Source organism: Telmatherina bonti, assembly GCF_933228915.1.
Source record: "Telmatherina bonti genome assembly, chromosome: 10".
Classification (NCBI taxonomy): Eukaryota; Metazoa; Chordata; class Actinopteri; order Atheriniformes; family Telmatherinidae; genus Telmatherina; species Telmatherina bonti.
In genome coordinates this window covers 19,311,707-19,329,693 of record NC_136628.1, presented here as the reverse complement: position 1 = coordinate 19,329,693, position 17,987 = coordinate 19,311,707, and the positions used below count along the sequence as shown (strand labels likewise).

At 37.9% G+C, this 17,987-nt stretch overlaps 1 protein-coding gene across 2 annotated transcripts; it reads right to left on the bottom strand.

Moving 5' to 3' along the window:
- Positions 1-840: 840 nt before the first annotated feature.
- supt6h (SPT6 homolog, histone chaperone and transcription elongation factor) lies at positions 841-16,660 on the bottom strand. Of its 2 annotated transcripts, none has more exons than XM_079248189.1 (37): positions 16,557-16,660; positions 15,312-15,422; positions 15,065-15,232; positions 14,021-14,094; positions 13,717-13,897; positions 13,508-13,589; positions 13,032-13,287; positions 12,847-12,948; positions 12,484-12,597; positions 12,285-12,374; positions 11,965-12,107; positions 11,619-11,764; positions 11,404-11,511; positions 11,032-11,312; positions 10,749-10,903; positions 10,109-10,304; positions 9,753-9,892; positions 9,333-9,450; positions 9,145-9,221; positions 8,268-8,403; positions 7,989-8,126; positions 7,444-7,611; positions 7,219-7,346; positions 6,876-7,083; positions 6,576-6,723; positions 6,277-6,419; positions 6,036-6,176; positions 5,587-5,782; positions 5,299-5,444; positions 4,976-5,068; positions 4,743-4,856; positions 4,482-4,606; positions 4,004-4,116; positions 3,838-3,915; positions 3,545-3,720; positions 3,035-3,303; positions 841-2,744 (listed from the first exon to the last, which is right to left on the bottom strand). In XM_079248189.1, the coding sequence occupies exons 2-37, from the start codon at positions 15,409-15,411 to the stop codon at positions 2,555-2,557; spliced, it is 5,241 nt and encodes a 1,746-aa protein (XP_079104315.1). In that variant the 5' UTR covers positions 15,412-15,422; positions 16,557-16,660; the 3' UTR covers positions 841-2,554. The 2 variants fall into 2 exon arrangements, with proteins under 2 accessions (XP_079104315.1, XP_079104316.1); XM_079248190.1 differs by having other exon boundaries at positions 15,065-15,226.
- Between the last annotated feature and the right edge of the window lie 1,327 nt (positions 16,661-17,987).

Below are 17,987 nucleotides of genomic sequence, written 5' to 3'. Positions count from 1 at the left end.
TGAGGAAGACAAGGAGTTTATTTACCTCCAAGCCATTTTTTTATTTTAGGTTTTGTTCAAGCACCAGTTGTAGAGGGAGTCCTGGTAGTTTTAGACAGCTGTGATCTCTTGGCAGGAAGTTCTAAAGAGTCTTTTGGATTTCTCAGATATTGTTTATATGTGAACTGTCATAAATCTATACAAAATGCGTGCCTTTCTTGTCTGAATCTAGTTTTTTTTTTTTCCAACTACTTGTTTGGCTTGTTACACATTGCAGTGGACACCAGTGGTGTATTTTTAATGGCTGCATTGAACCTTGGAGAAGCCCCTTTTTGTGATTGCTGATTCACTTCAATTGCTTAGTAGGATCTGGAACAACTGAACAATCAGCAAATATACCAACCAAATGCTCAAATGAGAAAAATTAGGGCGATAAGGATAAGGCAGAATATTCAGGGTCTGAATATGCCTGCAAATGCAGTTGTTTTTTTTTAAATTATAATTTCTAATTCCTATATAGTCTTATAGAACAAGTTTCAATTTGTCCATGTGAGTAGCGAGTGTGTTCAGTAGGGAAAATTTAATTCTTTTAATTTAGAATAAAAAATAAATAAAAAAATGAGTAAGAGGTACAAATGCTTCCCACGGTGACAGTACTTTGATTATTGCTCAGAGCTATAAATGAAGTAGTTCAAGTGTAGAAGTATTTTCCTTTTGTCTTAATAAGAAAGGGAGATAGCATTATGATTGAAGGCAAACATGTTGACACTTTGACAACATAAGTCATCACTTCCAGTTTTTCAAATTAACACAAATGAGACCATGTTTACTATGAACACTTTTATTAAAGGGATTACCGGTAGAAAAGGTAACCAGGAGAGCAGAGACACAATCTCTCCTTCATCACCATCCCACTGCTGAAAACCATTCAGTCTCTCTGAGACAGGTGCAACATCTTAAACCGGCAAGAGAAGTAAAACTTGGTATGTTTACTCAAAAAATAATTATTTAAAATATGCATTTTAAGAGACCATGATGCTTTGCACACTGCAAATGATAGCACACCATTAAGTACCAGTGTTGCTTGTTTGTACTGTGGCACAGAAACAGCCAAGAAATGAATACATGACTCAGGGGAGAAGCAGCAACATTAAACTGCTAGACGACAATCACAAAATGTGTTTTCAATAATAATATATTCACTCTACTGAAATAGCTGCGTGCAGCTCAGAATATTACAAAGTTAGGAATATGAATACAGTGGATAGAAGTCAGTTTGACAGGATCTTTTGTTGATAGTGTTAAAGTTAGAAAAACTTGGGCTCATCTTTTGAGACTCAGATTTCACTGTTGAAGTGTGAAAAAATCTTGCTCATCAATTTTCAGCTGGAGCACCAACCATGTCAACAGTAAGAGCAGCGGTCTGAGATCACACCCAATCGATGAAAAACTAACGTGAAACCCCTACACTGCAAACACTTATGATGCACGTGATCCAACTTTCAGTAAACCTAAAGAAAAAAAAGATGACAGTTTCACAGACTTGCAGTTGCTTGCATGACAAATGAGACATTTTGTCTAACATCTGCCGGTTATATTGTTACTAAAATCAATATCTCTAAAACAACTACCCTCTTCTGCACCGTCTTGCATTTTACACACACATGAAGTCATCAAAAGCAACAACCAATTCTGGTGTGGCCTGTTATTCATGTCCAAACCACAAAGTCAACAATACATCAGAGCAGTAGTATACTGAGGAAAAACGCAGTCAGCTGATCATAATACAGCATGTGGTGGAAACAATTAGCAGTAACGCAAGACTGACAAAGCCGCCTTTTTAAATCCTCCTCTCACTGTGTGAACTTGTGTCTGTACAGTTACATTTATGTTTGCTTTGTCACATGTAAAGAGAAGAGTCTTAAGGTTAAAACAGAAAATGAGAGGGAATAAATTAAAAAAAAAAGAAGTCTTTATTCACTCTGATTCATTCCATACAAAAATGAAATTTCCTGATCGGCTTGGCAAAGCGTTCTTTTGGCAACTGCTTTCAAAACTCCACCAACCACAATGGAGGAAAGAATGACTTCTCTTCTGTCAGAACCAGTCGGGGATCAAACTAAAACCAATAACAAAAAACAAAGATAAAGGGACAGCTCCTCTGTCAATGTCTGTGTAGGTCCATATCCTGTATATAACTGATAATTCAAGTATTTTTTTTTATCATTGTACTGCCTTTGTGCATGACATGTACACTGTTATTTTGACTATACAAAATACTATGGAGCCATAGTAACCTGGCTGGAGACAAGAAAATAAAACATTTGGTATGAGATGGGCAGAAAGGAGGGTGTTGACTTGAACCATGAAGCCAGACTGACTGCTACAGCCATGATGAAATGGCTGAGGAGAATGAATAAATGAAATATCAGCTGGATGGAGTGGGTTTCAGCGGGTCAACAGGATGAAGATGCTGATGAGTTGTGAGACAGAAGAAGTTGAAGTGTTATCCAAATGAGGCAGTACAATAAATGAAGTGTGGAAGGGGGGGTGTAGGAATGCCTCCCTCTATATCCTATCGGTCCATTTCATCCAGAAGGGGTGTGGCATCTCCGGCAAGAGACATGGGTGTGCTCTCGATCATTGGGCTGGGTGACGGCCGTGGCGTCATCCTCTGGGCTTTCTTCCGCCCTTCTGCTTCTTTCTCCTTTAGCCACTGTTCGGCCATCTTGCCCCAGTCCACTGCAGAGGAGCTGCTGCTCGGCCTGTGGGGAGGAAGGGTAGGGGAGGGGTTTTAGAAGAAAATGTATGAAAAAAAAATTGAGAATATGGTAGACTGCTGCTTGACTATAAAGTAGTTCAGACTTTGGGTTTAGCACCACCAAGTGGTACAACACTGCATATTGGAAAATAAGGAGTTTTACCATCATGTCGGCCTATTTACCATCTTTCATTTGACAATGAATGTAAAAGTTAAATCAATCAAATTCATTAAAATAAACCTATTGCAAATAATTAATAATTCATGGAATACACATCTCCTCCGAGTGCTTACTTTGGCTGCGGCTGCTGCTGTTGTGGTGTCCGTCCTCGGGATGAGGTGGAGGATGATGGTGTGCCAGATGAATGACCATGGTGACTGCTGTGGTGACCGTGATGGCTGTGAGGAGGCAGGTGTGGGTGGGCATGTGTATGAGAGTGTGAGGACTGAGGGGTTGAGCCTGGGTACTGCGGCGTGCCCAGAGCCTGCTGGCTCGGTGTTGTGTAGGAATAGCTGGGTGTCATCATTGGTGTCGCCATGGGCTGCTGTGGTGTAGCAAAAACCTGAAGAGAATCAAGTATTGGTAAAGGAAGAGTTTCACTCAGTCACTGATGACATTTAGTACTGATGTTTCAAGATAATTCAGTCAGTCCATTCAGATCAAAGTATTTCAGATCAAAGAAAAAGGACACAGTGAGTCCACAAAACTAAGTGTAAAATTAATGTTAAACTTGTCTGTTGAGACCCTGGTATCTCTCAGGTAACAGATTCTACTGGAGGCCTTAATCTTAAAGTTGCCCTCACATGATAAGCAGAAGAGCTTCCTCCTCCTCCAGTGCTGCCACCATAGCCGTACTGACTGGAACCCCACTGTGCCGGAGTCGTGTTGGGGTTCTGGCCCTGGCCTGTGACTGCAGCAATGGCATTGAACATCTGAGAAGTCATGTTTCGTGGGAGGGCGTTGACAGCTCGTGTCAAGTCTGGAGACAAAGGAGGGAATACATTAAAAAATAAATAAAATAAAATAAAATCAAGGAAAATCAACTTATACTTATATTAAACTTTATACTTCCACGTGAGAAAGGCTGAGGACTTACCTGCAATGTTGATATTAGCTGGGGTGGCATTCAGGGATGCAGGTGTTCTTGTTCGGCTGCTGTTGCTGGGGGTGATACCTTTAATAGAGGAGAAAATGTTTTTTATTTCTTGTATTTTCCAACCATTTTGTTATTTCGCCAAACTGTCAGTATAATGATTCAATACCTGGCACTGGCTCTTGATAATGGTCCTTAAACCAGCGGAAAAGTCCATTTACAGTAGGAAATATCTGTGAGCGGTAGCGGAAACCATCTGGGTTGATGGTCACGTATTCAATCCTAAATTTAAAAAAAAAATAAATAAAATAATATATATATATATATATATATATATATATATATATATATATATATATATATATATATATTGAAGTCTGTTGTTTAAAATTTGATCACTCAGGACGACACCTGTCACTGTTATATATACACAAGTGATTTATGTTGTATTGGCATATTGCAATGGAATAACAATTATGTCATTGTGATGGTTTAAAGCCTTTTAATCAAATGCTCTCCTTATAATTTTGCAGACTTCTTTTTTTTTGAGGAGAAAGCTTTTTTTCTCATCACTCACTGTCTTTTTTTTGCCAACAATGGACTACTTATCTGAGTCATTTCTAATAATCAGAAAAACATCTGCTCACCGAGGCTTTCCGCGAGGCTGGTAACCCAATATGAATTTTCCTGGAAGATCTTTGCATGCAGAAATGAAATAAGGAATAAAAGTAGGCTTCTCCCTCTTAGCCCGAATCAATAACTCCTCCATTTTCTATCAACGAGAAGAGAAAAAAAAAAGAGTGATTAGAGTCAGCAGAACAATCTAGATTATGATTCCAAAAAGTGAGATTGACATGAAAAAAGGCAAACAATAGTGACGACAAATGAAAAGAAAAATGAGTGGATGCCTCTTTGTTTCCCCCATTGCAGTCTTGGAAATACTTGTGTCCCAGCAGATCTCGAGCAAACGAAGCCATAGGCTGAATGTACCGAGCAGTGATTTCATCCAGATCTTCAAACTCCTGCATATCATAAACACTCATGAAAAAAAATGCAGTGACGACAACAAAAGTTTTCTCACCACATTTCCCACATATTTACAGATTACAGAAACATATTGAACCAAGATAAAGTGACTCACTTCATTGTTAATCCAGAGAGTGTGCCCTAAGCTGAAAGCATTCTCTTTGCCTTCCTCTCTCACGTCCACATGCTGGTAGATGCCATCAGCGACCTATAAAACACACAGTGTGAAGACTATGTTGTCTAGCAAACTAAAAAAACAACAAATGTTCTCCTTTGCTTTTAATGTTTCACTACTTTTGTCATATCTTGCCAACAACATACGCTCAAAATCTACAAACACTTAACACTTCTGCTGTCCTCATTTATTTCTTCATCATCATAACACATTTTCCTAATTTCATCTGTTGTAACTGCTGTGTTTTTCCATTCAGTTCTTACTTTCCAGGTGACTGTGAGATGGTTTTCTCCCTTGCTGCTGGGCCTGATAATCAGGTCTCCTTGGTCCAGAGTCTCCATCATCTTTTCTGCCTGGTTGAAGCTGATATTGTGGAAGTTGGGGTGGGCAATCACACGCTTTATATATGCTGAGGAGGCACAGCATAAATAATTGATAAAAGGATTGGTGAGGCAAAAGTAAACATTCTAAATTAAACAAAATTCACGGTGGGAAGAAAACTGAATATTTTAGCTTCCACATTAACCATGTACTATGCCAGCACAACTCACGTGTTCGTTGTTGCTTCTTTTTAAGCTCTTCCTCCTGTTTCTGGTCCTCAGACTCGGTGTCAAAGTCATAGTAACTGTCTTTAGGGAGCTTCCACTCATTGGCCTTGTCCATGAGATCTGAGGTGCGGCAGGTTAGGTCAACACTGAATTTCTCAATGTCGATTTTCATGATGCGGCAATGAACTGTCATGCCCACCTAAAGGAGGGGCGAGGAATAACCCATCAGTACACTTGTACCACAACAGAAGGAAAAAATACATAAAGAAAAAAATAACATAATGACTAATTATGGATTTATCAGGACTAGAAATATATTTAACATCAGTACAAAAAAAATGTTTATTTTTCAAAAGTATAAATAAAATATTCTGAAAAAATATACATATTAAAAGGTGAAAATGACTACAGAAAATTAAGCAAAGCATAATAGAAGAGCAATCATTCTTCACCTTGACCCTTTCCTCAGGGTGTTTGACCACTTTGTCACTGAGAAACTTGGTGGGAATGAATCCCTGCACACCATTATCCAATCTGGACCGTACCCCGATGGCTTGACCTGGACATGAGCCGCTATCAAAGTGATTCCAAACCTAAAGCATTGGAACAAACATTAAGAGAACAAATATATTAAATAGAGGTTTAATTCTGTCAATAAACAGTTTCCAAAAGAAGAAAACTGATGTCTCATACCTCACTAAGTTCAGGGAAATTGTCCTGTTGGCAGAAAGGACACTGCCACAGGCCCGTTGCATCGTTACGGATGGCCTGGTCGTAACTCTCTCCCTGAGGCCGGCGGTGGGCGATACCAGTCACAACACTGGTGATGAGCTTTCCTAGAAGGAAACAAAGTGAAACATCAAGCCTTACCAACCGTAACTTCTTATAATTCATCTGAGTCCTCCGTCCTTTAAATGACTGGATCTGAAATTGGGGTGAGGGGGGCAAGAGAGCTCTTTTCTAACAAACGTGCATATCAGTGTTGCATATACCTATATAAAAGGTCTCTGGGGTCTCCTTGGTGAGCATGTTGAAGACCTCCTCTGTGTTGGGAACTCTGTAGGGAACTCTGAGGTCTTTGTACCTGCAGCTTAACTCTGCTCGGATGTCATACAGTGTAATTCCCTTGTTGCCATAGCCCTGTGGGAGAAGAAAAAAAACAAAAGGAAGGAAACGAAAAGGCAAGATGAAACACTTGAGATTCTGTTTCTTTCATAGATTCCTGAAATCTACGGTGGATGTTTCCTTTTGTCTGAACTATAGCTGCGGTCTAATTAGCAACACACACCAACCTGTCTCTCAAGTTCTTCAGCAAAGGCATCCAAGTCCAGATCTTTAAGACGTTCTGGATTTTCCAAGATCTCTTCCAGAGCACCAGCTGGGTTTGCATCTTCAGCGGACTCGTCATACTCGAGCGCATCGACAGCCATCTTGCGAGCCCACTCATATGTCTCAGGATGAACACGAGAACCATCCAAAACCTCTATGTAGGAGTCCGTACTGTCAGAAGAGTTTGATAGAGGGAAAAGAAAAATGTTGATTTAAATTAAAAAAAAGGTCAAATTCAAGTCTTGTGTCAGATATGGGAAACATTTCAATGATCTGGAAATTTAACATGAAAGAAAAGGTACCAACCTGTCTCCTAGTGATGCAGTATCGATCTTGATGAAACCAGCACAGTTAATAAAAACTTTTGGTCCCATGTGACACATTGTGACCAGCTGGGTTCTGTTTTCCAGACGAGTGTTGTTCTGCTTCAGAATCTGTAAAAGCAAAAGAAAAATCTTTCCAGTCAGCAGACAGCAAAATGGAAGCTAATAAGCTCATTATGTATCTTAATATGAGCAGACAAATTTGTACCTTGAGAAGATGGGAGCCTTTCCTTGGTCCCAAACCACAGACATACTGGACCAGGCTCTGTGTGTGCGGGTGGGCAATGGCCCTGTTCACATCCACTCCAACCTCATTGACACGGTTGATGAACTCACAGTAAAGGGCACAGAGCAAATCCTCCTTCACCACATGTTCCTGAAGAAACAAAGGAAGGTTTGACACATATACATTATATGCAGGAACAAAAACAAATGTACACTTGTCCAAATTTAATGTCCCTCAAGAGGTGGAAAATATTATGGAAGGATCTTAAGATTTTAAGCAACATTTCATTTTACAGAAGAACAAACACTAGACAAACATGACAGACAACATAATCCAGCAGATAAACAAATACACAAAGAAAGAAGACAAACATTCAAGTTATTCTAACTTATTTAATAATTACCTCAAACTATTTTATTGTGAAGTCACTGAAAATTATAGAAATGTCCTTGGGATACACACCTCTAGACCATATACAGTCAAAAACACAGAGACATAAAAAAAAAACAAACCCACACATCTCCTACCTGCAGCGGGTGTAGTTTAAGGCAGAGAATATCTTCATCAGTACTGCAGACTTGAGCATACTCCACCAGGGGATCCTGGATCTTCCTGGCTATTGAGACAGCCTGTCGCAGCAAAGGAGGATAATCCCTGAAATCAGTCTGTGGAGAGAGAAAAAAAAGTGAGATCAGTAGAAGGTGAAGCAGTGAACCACCTCTTTAACTACCACAGTTTGAAACTATTGATTTATGTGTGTCTGTGTGTGGTAAATCAAAAGAGTGAGGTTTCAAGCATGTATTTACCTCAGACTTCTTGCTGTTCATGTACAGAGTGGCCAGTTCATTGTCAATAAGTTCCACTCCCACAGCAGGCAGAGAGGACTCCTGTTCAAGTTCGCCAATAGTCCTCTTTATATCCTCCATGATCATTTGAGCATCTCTGCATAAAACGGCATTTTGTTAAGAATTCAGCCTCTTGTCAACTCCTTTGAAACTTTAAAATTACATGCAGACAACTTGAATGGAATTTAAAAACAAAACAAACAGACTAAGATTTCAGCATTGGGATAAAGACCATTTACAGTGTTTTATGCTCTCACTGACCACTTAAATCAATTTTCCTCAATAAGTTCCATGCCCACATTGACACAGCAATAGTCTTTGCCATCTCACTATCTTTTTCTCTGCCACACACTAACAAAATGAAGGACACATGAAAAGTAATATGGGGTACAGTCTATTGCCAAAGAACACATGGATATGGTAAGTATGGTAATGCAGTAACCTGCATTGTAAAAGGACTACAGGAAATTCTGTATGTATGTAGTACATGCATTTATTCTTAATTAAAACAATAGAGAGGAGGTTGATAGATTTTCTCTGATGAACTATGTTTCAAAAAGGATCTGAAAAATTATCTGCCTCAAAAATGTTGCGTTAAAAACAGTGTAACCTTCTTTCCCATTGTATGACCATACATTGATTCTGTGAGTGGTGAGTGTGTATTCAGAGGGTGTAATGTGTGTGTTTGTGTTAAACTGTGCTTGAGATTGAACAGTTGTGATATACATAGATATATACACCAAAAGAAATCACAATTTTAATAGTAAAACATTTCAAAATGAAAAATGTAAATGGATGGTCAGTGTTGTGGGAAACACTTTAAAAAAGAAAAACTTACCGATTTTCTCCCGCTACAGCTACAACATGAGGTTTCTTGCTAGACAAAAACTTCTTAAGATTTTCAATATCATTGGCCTGTAGATGAAACAAGAAGAAAAACATGTCTTACAGATGTCTTTTTTTCCCCAAAATAATCCAAATGATCAAATAGACTGCAGAGTGGAGCATTTATATTATAGTTTGTACCTTCTTCTCTCTCTCATCCTCCCTAAATGCATTTCTCCTTTTCATGAAGTAAGGCAGACGGAGGAAGTCCACAACTTCTCCTTCACCATTGATCAGAGCACAGAAAACTGGTGTATCCCTGCAACAGGAAGCATTACATGTATTATTACTATGGCATAAGCAAAAAAAATGGCTTTTTGCTTTTCTTTAAACACACAGTGCATCAAGAGCATCCAGCTCTGGTCCTCAAGGAGAATCATGCAGGTTTTCAGTTTTCCTGCTTCAACGTCTGACTCCAATCAATGAGTCATTGTGCAGAACTTCATCGGCTGTTGCATTCATTTATTTTGAGGCAGGTGTGTTGAAGCAAGTAAACACTGAAAAACTACAGGCCAGAGGCCCTTGTGACTGACTGGGCATCCCTGCAGGGCATGTACTTACCTGCTTGGAGCATAGGCAACACCCAACACCCTGATGCCTTTCCCCTGACTTTCATCCATCAAGTCATCATCTTCCTCCACTTGCTGATCTGGTCTGTAAGGAGCCACCTTAAGCCAGTTATACAGCCGGCGACAGCAGGACTTCAAGAACAAGTGAAGGACAAATATTAGTTCCCCGAATAAAAACAAACCAGAGAAAATACATAATGATTTCATATTATTTTGGATTACAATTGCACTAATATGGGATAACTGCTAAGAATTATGATTAGCTGTACATAACAAAGGTCATATGGTTAGAGAAATGTAATAATCCCGTGGCTTGGCTAAACGGATATAGTAGATATGACAACTTACCTTAACAATACTCTCTTTGGCCTCAGCAATCAGTTTGCTCTTCAGCTCTTTAGCCATCTGAGGGTAAAGAAATTGATTGAGAGCTCTTTCTATGGCCAAAGTTCGCTGCCTGTTCCACTCCTGCACTTGGTGACTGAACTCATCTCTGTAGTAGAACTGCTTGATCTCATCAAAATACGTCTGGTCCCCTGCATACCTAAGAGACGGGAGGAAATACAGAAAAAGCAGTCTTAGTATCACCAGTCATAAATTAAAAACCCCAAATTTTACTGACAGAAATGAAAGATAAATGAAGCTGCAGCTTACATTTTTAAGAAATTCAACAAGGAGTCAATCAAACTTATCAGTCAGGTTAGATTTACAGTAGATGCCATAAATAAATTCTTTGACTGAGACAATAGTTGGTAACATAAGAGAATCTTCAGCTGATAAATGTCCAGAAGTTTAGAAGTGTGCATGAACAACAGCTGGATGGCATGTCTGTGGACCTGGCACGAATGATCGGACTTTAGAAAGTGTAAACATATATCATTAGCTTAATCTAGCTGAAAACATCGAACTTGATACAAGTAGTCAACATCCTGAAGATCTACTCACAATTACGAAGTAAACTCATATCTGACCAAGACCGTCTACTTACCCTTTCACACCTATAAGGTCAATACAGACGTCAATGGAAAGAAGCCCTTCATCCTCTGCCAGGCACATCTTCAAGAACTGATCCCCATTCAGCTCTTTCACAGGCTTGTTCTTCAGATACTTTAAGGAGTAAGCAAAATGAGCTTCGTCTACCTCCTACGGACAGTAAGAAGGAACAGCAGCATTACAGGGGTGTCTTTGGCTTAGGATCAAATTTTTGTTTTGTCCCCCACTCATTTAAAAAAAAAAAAAAAAAAAAAAATCACACTCGTATGCACCCATACCTTTTTGCCCTTCTTTGTAGGTTTTATGTTTATTTTTGCCCTCTCCTGAAAGGTCTGGCGAAGAACATGTCTGACAAGAGGTTCTCGAGCAATCTGCATGGCAACCATATACCTGGTTCCTTCAAGCACTGCTTCAGGGGTAGGGAACTGACTGCAGACATAATCTTTGGCCAGCTCTAAAGGTTCAGCAGGAAACTGCTCTGTTTCATGACGCTGGTAACTGTCTCTCAGATTCTCTCCAAACTGCTCTGGAGTCAATCCAAACTTTTTAGCCAAGCCATCTGTAGAAAAGAAGAAACAGAAATATAGGGTAATGTTTTCAAATGTTCAAATTCTAAGATTGGGGTTTCAATGGCAGAAAAAGCGACTAACCGAGTCCCACACTCTGACAGATGCTGTACATATCTCTTCGAGATGCCAACTTGAGATCAGGCCCTTTCTGTTCCTCTTCTTCTTCCACTTCCAGTTCTTCCTCTTCACCTAAAGGCCACCAGCATTTTAATAAAATATAACTAACACAAAGTTGTTTCAACTATAAGAAAAAAAATCCTGCAGTTTCCATCTCTTAAGAGACTTTTCTATCTTACCATCTTCTGACACTTCTTTAATCTTCTTGAGTCTCTTCTTGTTGGCTTTTGCTGCATTCTGCATCTTAGGGATGTCTCGACCGTAGTAGAGCAAAAAGTGATTGTACACATCCCCCAGTTCTTCAAGAGTCTGCACATCTTTCAGCCTTACAAATACAATAAAACATGTTTGAGTTAAAGAGAACAAGGGCAAATATAATAAGTGAGTAGCCTCATTTAAACCAAGGATTTTGTTTTTTGGATTGAATTGAATTTGATGCCATCTAAACTTTCTTATTTTTAATCATATAGAACCAGAGTAGGTAAGTGACAATCTTTTCCAACCGGCACTGTTATGAAACAGTACCTCTCCATGTCAGCAGTGTCCAGCGGACGGATGCCATCAGCCAAAGGTTTGTCAGGATCAGCAGATATCTGCTCAAACTGGTACGACTGCATCTTCTGAAACAAACGAGTCAGGTTCTGCTTCCGGGTCTTCAGCTGAGTCCACTGGTGGGGAGAAGAAAAGAAAGTTAATTCCAGTAAATGGTAATGAATTTAATGTGTCAATGCTGTTTTTATTTACATTTATATAGTTCTTTTTTTTTTTTTAAATCAGTTGTACAATTCATAACTTTAAGCTGCCCTGTGTTTTTATTCCTCCTGCAAAATATCTAACAATTATACCTTTTCATCCCATTGCCATACTTTCCACAAGTCATTGATATTCAGCTCTGGTTCCACATATTCTTTTCTGTAGAAAGCTATAAAGGGAACCTGAAAAGAAAAACCAAAATGCATCATCAAAAGCGCAAAGTTTTGATCTACCTTCAAAAGGCAAACAGCGATCGGCTCGCAGCTTGAAGATGAACAAAAGTCACTCTACCTCAAACTGTTGATTCCTCATGAAGTTTAGGGCTTCTTTGATCTTGGCAATCGTGCTTGGCCCTTTCCTGCTGAAGTTTGTTGTTGTTCCTCTGTCAAGATAATCTGTACTTTCCTGTTGACACCAAGGAAGAAAAAACTCCATTACTTTCTTCAACAAGAGGATTCTACATATACACACACACACATATATATATATACATATACATATATATATACATATATATATATATATATATATATGTATATATATATGTATATATATATATATATATATATATATATATATATATATATAAAATGATCTTTTTTTAAGTTTTGTTATCTTTTTAAGTTTACATGAAACTGCTGTAAAAACATGTACCTGCATGGAGATGGTCAGAGTGGAAAAGCCATGTCTGAAGATCCATTCTGCTTCTTCTTCCAGCTCATCGTCCTCAGCAGGTTTAACAGGGATTGATCTTAACTACAAGAAACCATTTGATTAAGATACATCGTCAGACAATTAGCTTGAACAGGCTCATTATTCACTGTCCAAGTGACACAAACCTGGAATCTCTCAGGCATGTCTGTGGACCGGATCTCATTGTCCTGGTCAGTCATGTGACTGCTTTCTAGCTCACTAGGCTCATATATTTCAAAGATGCTCTTCCTTCCCAGCCTCCTCTTGGTCTGTTTCTTGGGTCGATCCCAGCCCTCTTCATCCTGATCTTCTTCCTCTTCTTCACCTTGGTCATAAGCATCTGCGTCAAAGTCAGCAAAGTCGAAGTCGCCACCAAAAATTTCCTGGGCTTCCTGGAGGGCTCTGTAGAATAATACATAAAGGTGTGAACTCTTTTAATAATAACATTATTGTTAATTTTTCAGTTTTGTGGCATCAACTTTGTCCACTCATTGAGTGCAATTGCAATTGTGACAAATATGATGTATGTATATGATATAGAAAAATGACACCAAAAATACTTGAATGATGCTTGTTGATGGGGTGAAGACCACAAGATAAAAGTAACATTTCGAACACTCACGCATCAGTGTATCCTGAGAACTTTTTGCCCCTCTTTTTGGTGATGGGTTGGCCATCATCATCCACGATAAAATCATCTATGTCTGCGATACAAAGGCACATTTTCATCCTTTCAAACATAGCAACTTTAAACTTGTATTTATTATAGTGTTTCTATTACCATTATTGCATTACAATAAAACGGTGCACAGTATTAATGAATTTACCAACCTGATTCCTCATCCTCTCCTTCTTCATCATCACCTGCTTGTTGGAGTGGCTCATCCACAGCCTCGCCTTCCTCCAGCTCACCCTCACCATCCCCATGAAAGATTTCATCTGCAATCAAGTCCTTCTCGTCATCATCTTCTTCATCATCATCCAGTGTCTTAACACGGTCGTATTTCTTCTTCTGTGAAAAAAAAAAAGGCAAACAACAGCACAACCAGTTAACACATTTGAATAGTTTTTAGAGTACAATAATAAAAGGTTGAAATGTTTTCTTGGAATAAACAGTCGCTTAAAACATTCTTACCCTTCTTTTAACTTTGACACCCAAATTCTCCTCAATGAGGTCAAGATCATCATCGTCCAGGCAGTCGTCATAATCTACAAGACAAAAGTCAATCTGTTTGAAGAATGACTGATAGAGATATTGATCATCAACACTGTCACTTTTTAAGCTTCTATTTTTGCACAGCTAACCAAAAATCATTATTTATTCTTAAATGTATTATTATCCTGTGGTTTTTAAGTAATTTTGGTTTCTTTATAGGAGATCATTTAAATTTTGTACTGTGTTCCAGGTGAATTTTCTTTTGACACAGTAACACGTATTTCACATTTCTTGGCTTTATTTTGAGATCAAGATTCCAAATTCAGCCTTTATAGGTTTGAAGATGTACTGAATGTATTTTGGGTGTGTCATTTCAGATAGGAGGTAGAAAAAATACAGGCCTAATGATGAAGACATTGCTCATAATTTTAGTTAACGGGTTGCCAATTTGTTAGCAATGATTTCTGATTAAAAAAAAAACAAAAAACAAAAAAAAAAACTATATGACTGAACACATTCACAATATTAATGAGAGGGAAAAAAAGCAATGCACAGCTCATCAGTAAGAATACTAGGCATCAACCACCATCAACATGCTGTGTTCATTTGCGATGAAGCCCCTGCTGAATTACTGAACTCATTTTATCTATTTCCAGACTCATTACCAGGTAGTAGAGCAAGAAATGTCCACAATATGAAGCTGAAATACCAAATTTGAAAATATCCACAATAATGCTGTGGACGTTGTCCAATTCAGCACTTCCAGAAAAAGTCTGCAAAATCTCATGGAAAGAAATACCGTTTAAGAAAACCTCAGTGAGAAAACAAAGGTGCATTTCAATTTTTATGTGTCCACCTTGCTGTAAGGCACTTTGGCTGGTTGTTGGTTTTTAAACGTGGTATATAAATAAAGTTGACATTGACAATGAGACATTACTGTATTTTATTTATAAATTAAAGTATTAACAAGTAAGTTACATTTATCCATATGATAAAGAAGACTTTTTAAAAAAAAAGACTTACTGCGTTTTTTACGTCGATGCCTCACTTCCTCTTCTGAGTCGCTACCCCCACCACTTCTATTTCTTTCGGCTTCCTCCTCTTCTCCGTCATCATCTCCATCATCAATTAGCCCACGCAAATTTCCATGCTCATCCTGTTCCTCTGGGTTGTCAACATCTTCCTCTTCATCTTATCAAAGACAAATCTCCATCAAAATTCAATTCCAATAGTTAAAAACATCTCTTAAGTCAAAGCTTTCAGATCTTACCATCTTCTTCCAAAAACCTCTGGGTCTTTTTAGGCTTTAGATCCTTCTCCTCAAACTCCTCCTCTGACTCCTCTGCCTCACTATCAATAAAGTCTGACATGACTGCCGATCCTTGGAAAAAGTGCAAAATGCTGTCAGCATCTAAAAACATTGAAGTGATGCCACCAATTCATCAGAAATGTTAAAACCAAATACACCCCAAAACATAATGTTGTTATAGCAGTTCTGCATCTTCATATCCAGATTATTTTATTGAAACATTGTGTAAATTAAACTTTGGGAAAACCCATGTTAAAAATATTTTCACAACAAAATTACATACATTTCGGACTGCTTAATAAAGAACAATTATAACCCATTCCTATGATTCTTTTTCATTCTTAATTTTAAATAAATATCTACTTTGGGACTTGTGTTTGTACATGTGTTTAACCCAATCCCATCAGATGTGGCTCATTTAGCTGATTATGTGTCAAGCGATCTCATAAAGATAACTCGTTGACACATTATATACGTGAAAATTAGACGTCAGCTAATACCCTTAACATTTACAACGTTTGTAATATAATATTTAACACAGTCTTTGTAATATTTTTGAAATAACCTGAAAGTCTGTTTGTAATCGACTTTTTCAGCGGGTTTTACTTTACAACTGTGTGGTAATGTCTTGTTAATAATATGAAAAATAAATCACTTGCTAGCTTTAAAACTACATCTGGATGTCGCATTGCGCATACAGCACATCGTCGGATACAGACGAATAATAATGATAAAACAAAACCCAAAACAGATTATTTGTTTTTAGTCTCATGGTGTCTAACGTTATGTAACTGAGAAACATAGTTTTAAGTATGAACAACGTAACATTTCAATTTGTATTCAATTAGTAATGTTATCCTTGTGAGTTAGCATCAACTAACGATGCTAACCACTGCTACCAATGTTAGCAAGTAAGCTAGTGAACCATCTTTAATCAAATAAGAAGCTCTTTTTTCCAAGTCGCTCCTTTGAAGTTATTTGAACATTGTATAGCAAGTATATAATGTATAGTTACAACATTATTTCACAGCAGAAATTACACGAGGCCTCTGAATCCATGTCGAAGTTTAGCATTAGCTAAGTAATGCTTTAGCATAGCAATGTGATAGCCTGAACAACAACAATCGTTACTACCTTTAGCAACCGATCAATAAACAGCACAACATGGACATTTAGGAGAAAATATAAATGTAAAGTTGGACTTACAAGCCTCACCGTGCTGGTGCAGTCCCAATATGACTATAATGATAAAAACGGGCTTTGTTGTGTTTGGCGTTTCGGATCTTGTACTTGGAAAAATGGCCGATAACTTGCGGTGTGATGACAATTCCGGTGTAACGCGACTTTCTGTTACCCATCAAATTGTTCCACCTCCTGGGCTCTTACTGAACACCTGCTTCGATGTGCTTTCCCAGTGGACGAAAGGATTTAGAGCATAACAAAAAAATAAAGTAAAATAGAATATACAATGTTATTTTAATTACAATTGTTTTTAAAGTTAGAATGTAGAAATGCCACATGATTTTAAAACTGGCTCTAGTTTTGCTCCCAGTACAGTACCAGCCTTTTTTCTTTATAAGTTTGTTGCAGACAAATCTAAACTTCTGTAAAGAGTCTGCTTTACGCTTTATTATTTTCCGTTTGTGATTTACAGTGTAATCTATCATCCAGATGAACTCCATCAGCTGTAGATCACAATTAACAAGATCTTAAATGAAAGATACATACAGAAATTCATTAAGTGATTAATCTACTTCTTTATTCAGTACAGGTACCATAACGTTGCAAATAATTATTTCGTTTTGTATATGCTGTCTACAGGTTATAAGATAAGGAAATTCTGTTATGCGATGCACACCACATCCTAAGTCAAGACCATTGGAGTTATCTGTGAATATCAACAGTGATAGAAAAATACTCATTAATTGACACAAACGGAACCTCATAAATAAAACTCTTCTATGCATAAAAATTAGGGTCTTCAAAAAGGTAAATGTGGATTTAGTTCTAAATGGGATCCAATTAAAGATTCAGCAACAGCAAACGTGCTTTTTTTAAACGTATTTTTATTTATCTTTTTTATTCATATCGTTATGTTCTGACTGCCCTTGCTGCCTTAAAACATTATAGAACTGTTGTTTTTCTTGTTTGTTTGTTTTTTAATGCAACCTTTACCATCTTTAAAAAAAAAAACCTTTATATACACTATTCACAAAAAGTTAGGGATATTCAGCTTTTGGGTGAAATTTCACAACAAGCCTAAAATGCATTCAAACCTGTACAGGTGAACTTAATGTGATCTTCTCTAAGCTTTTAAATGCTCATGTCCAACTGTTAAATGTTTCAATAAATTTTGCACAAGTTGCTGTTCTCTAACAAGGAGCTTAATGGCAAAAATCACGGCAGGTGTGTGATCCTTGAATTGACCAATAAATGTCCTGGTTCAATTAGAGCTGGTGTTTAAACAGTTGTTCTCATCATGCTGTTCACATTTTGACATCATGAGACCAAGACGACACCTAACAATGGAACAACAGTCCCTTGCCATTGCGATGCTTCAAACAGGACGTTCTCAGACAGAAGTGGCCACTGAGCTTGGAGTGTCACAGAGTGTCATCAGCAGGTTGCAACAGAGAT

What these genes read in the sequence shown, in the direction of transcription:
- supt6h (XM_079248189.1), bottom strand. Translation starts at nt 15,411, where the DNA reads ATGTCAGACTTTATTGATAGTGAGGCAGAGGAGTCAGAGGAGGAGTTT. An exon ending in GACACTGCTGACATGGAGAG is followed by an intron (nt 11,765 to 11,964) that starts GTACTGTTTCAT and finishes TGTATTTGTAAG; the next exon opens with GCTGAAAGATGTGCAGACTC. An exon ending in CAGCCTCGCGGAAAGCCTCG is followed by an intron (nt 4,117 to 4,481) that starts GTGAGCAGATGT and finishes TTTTAAATTTAG; the next exon opens with GATTGAATACGTGACCATCA.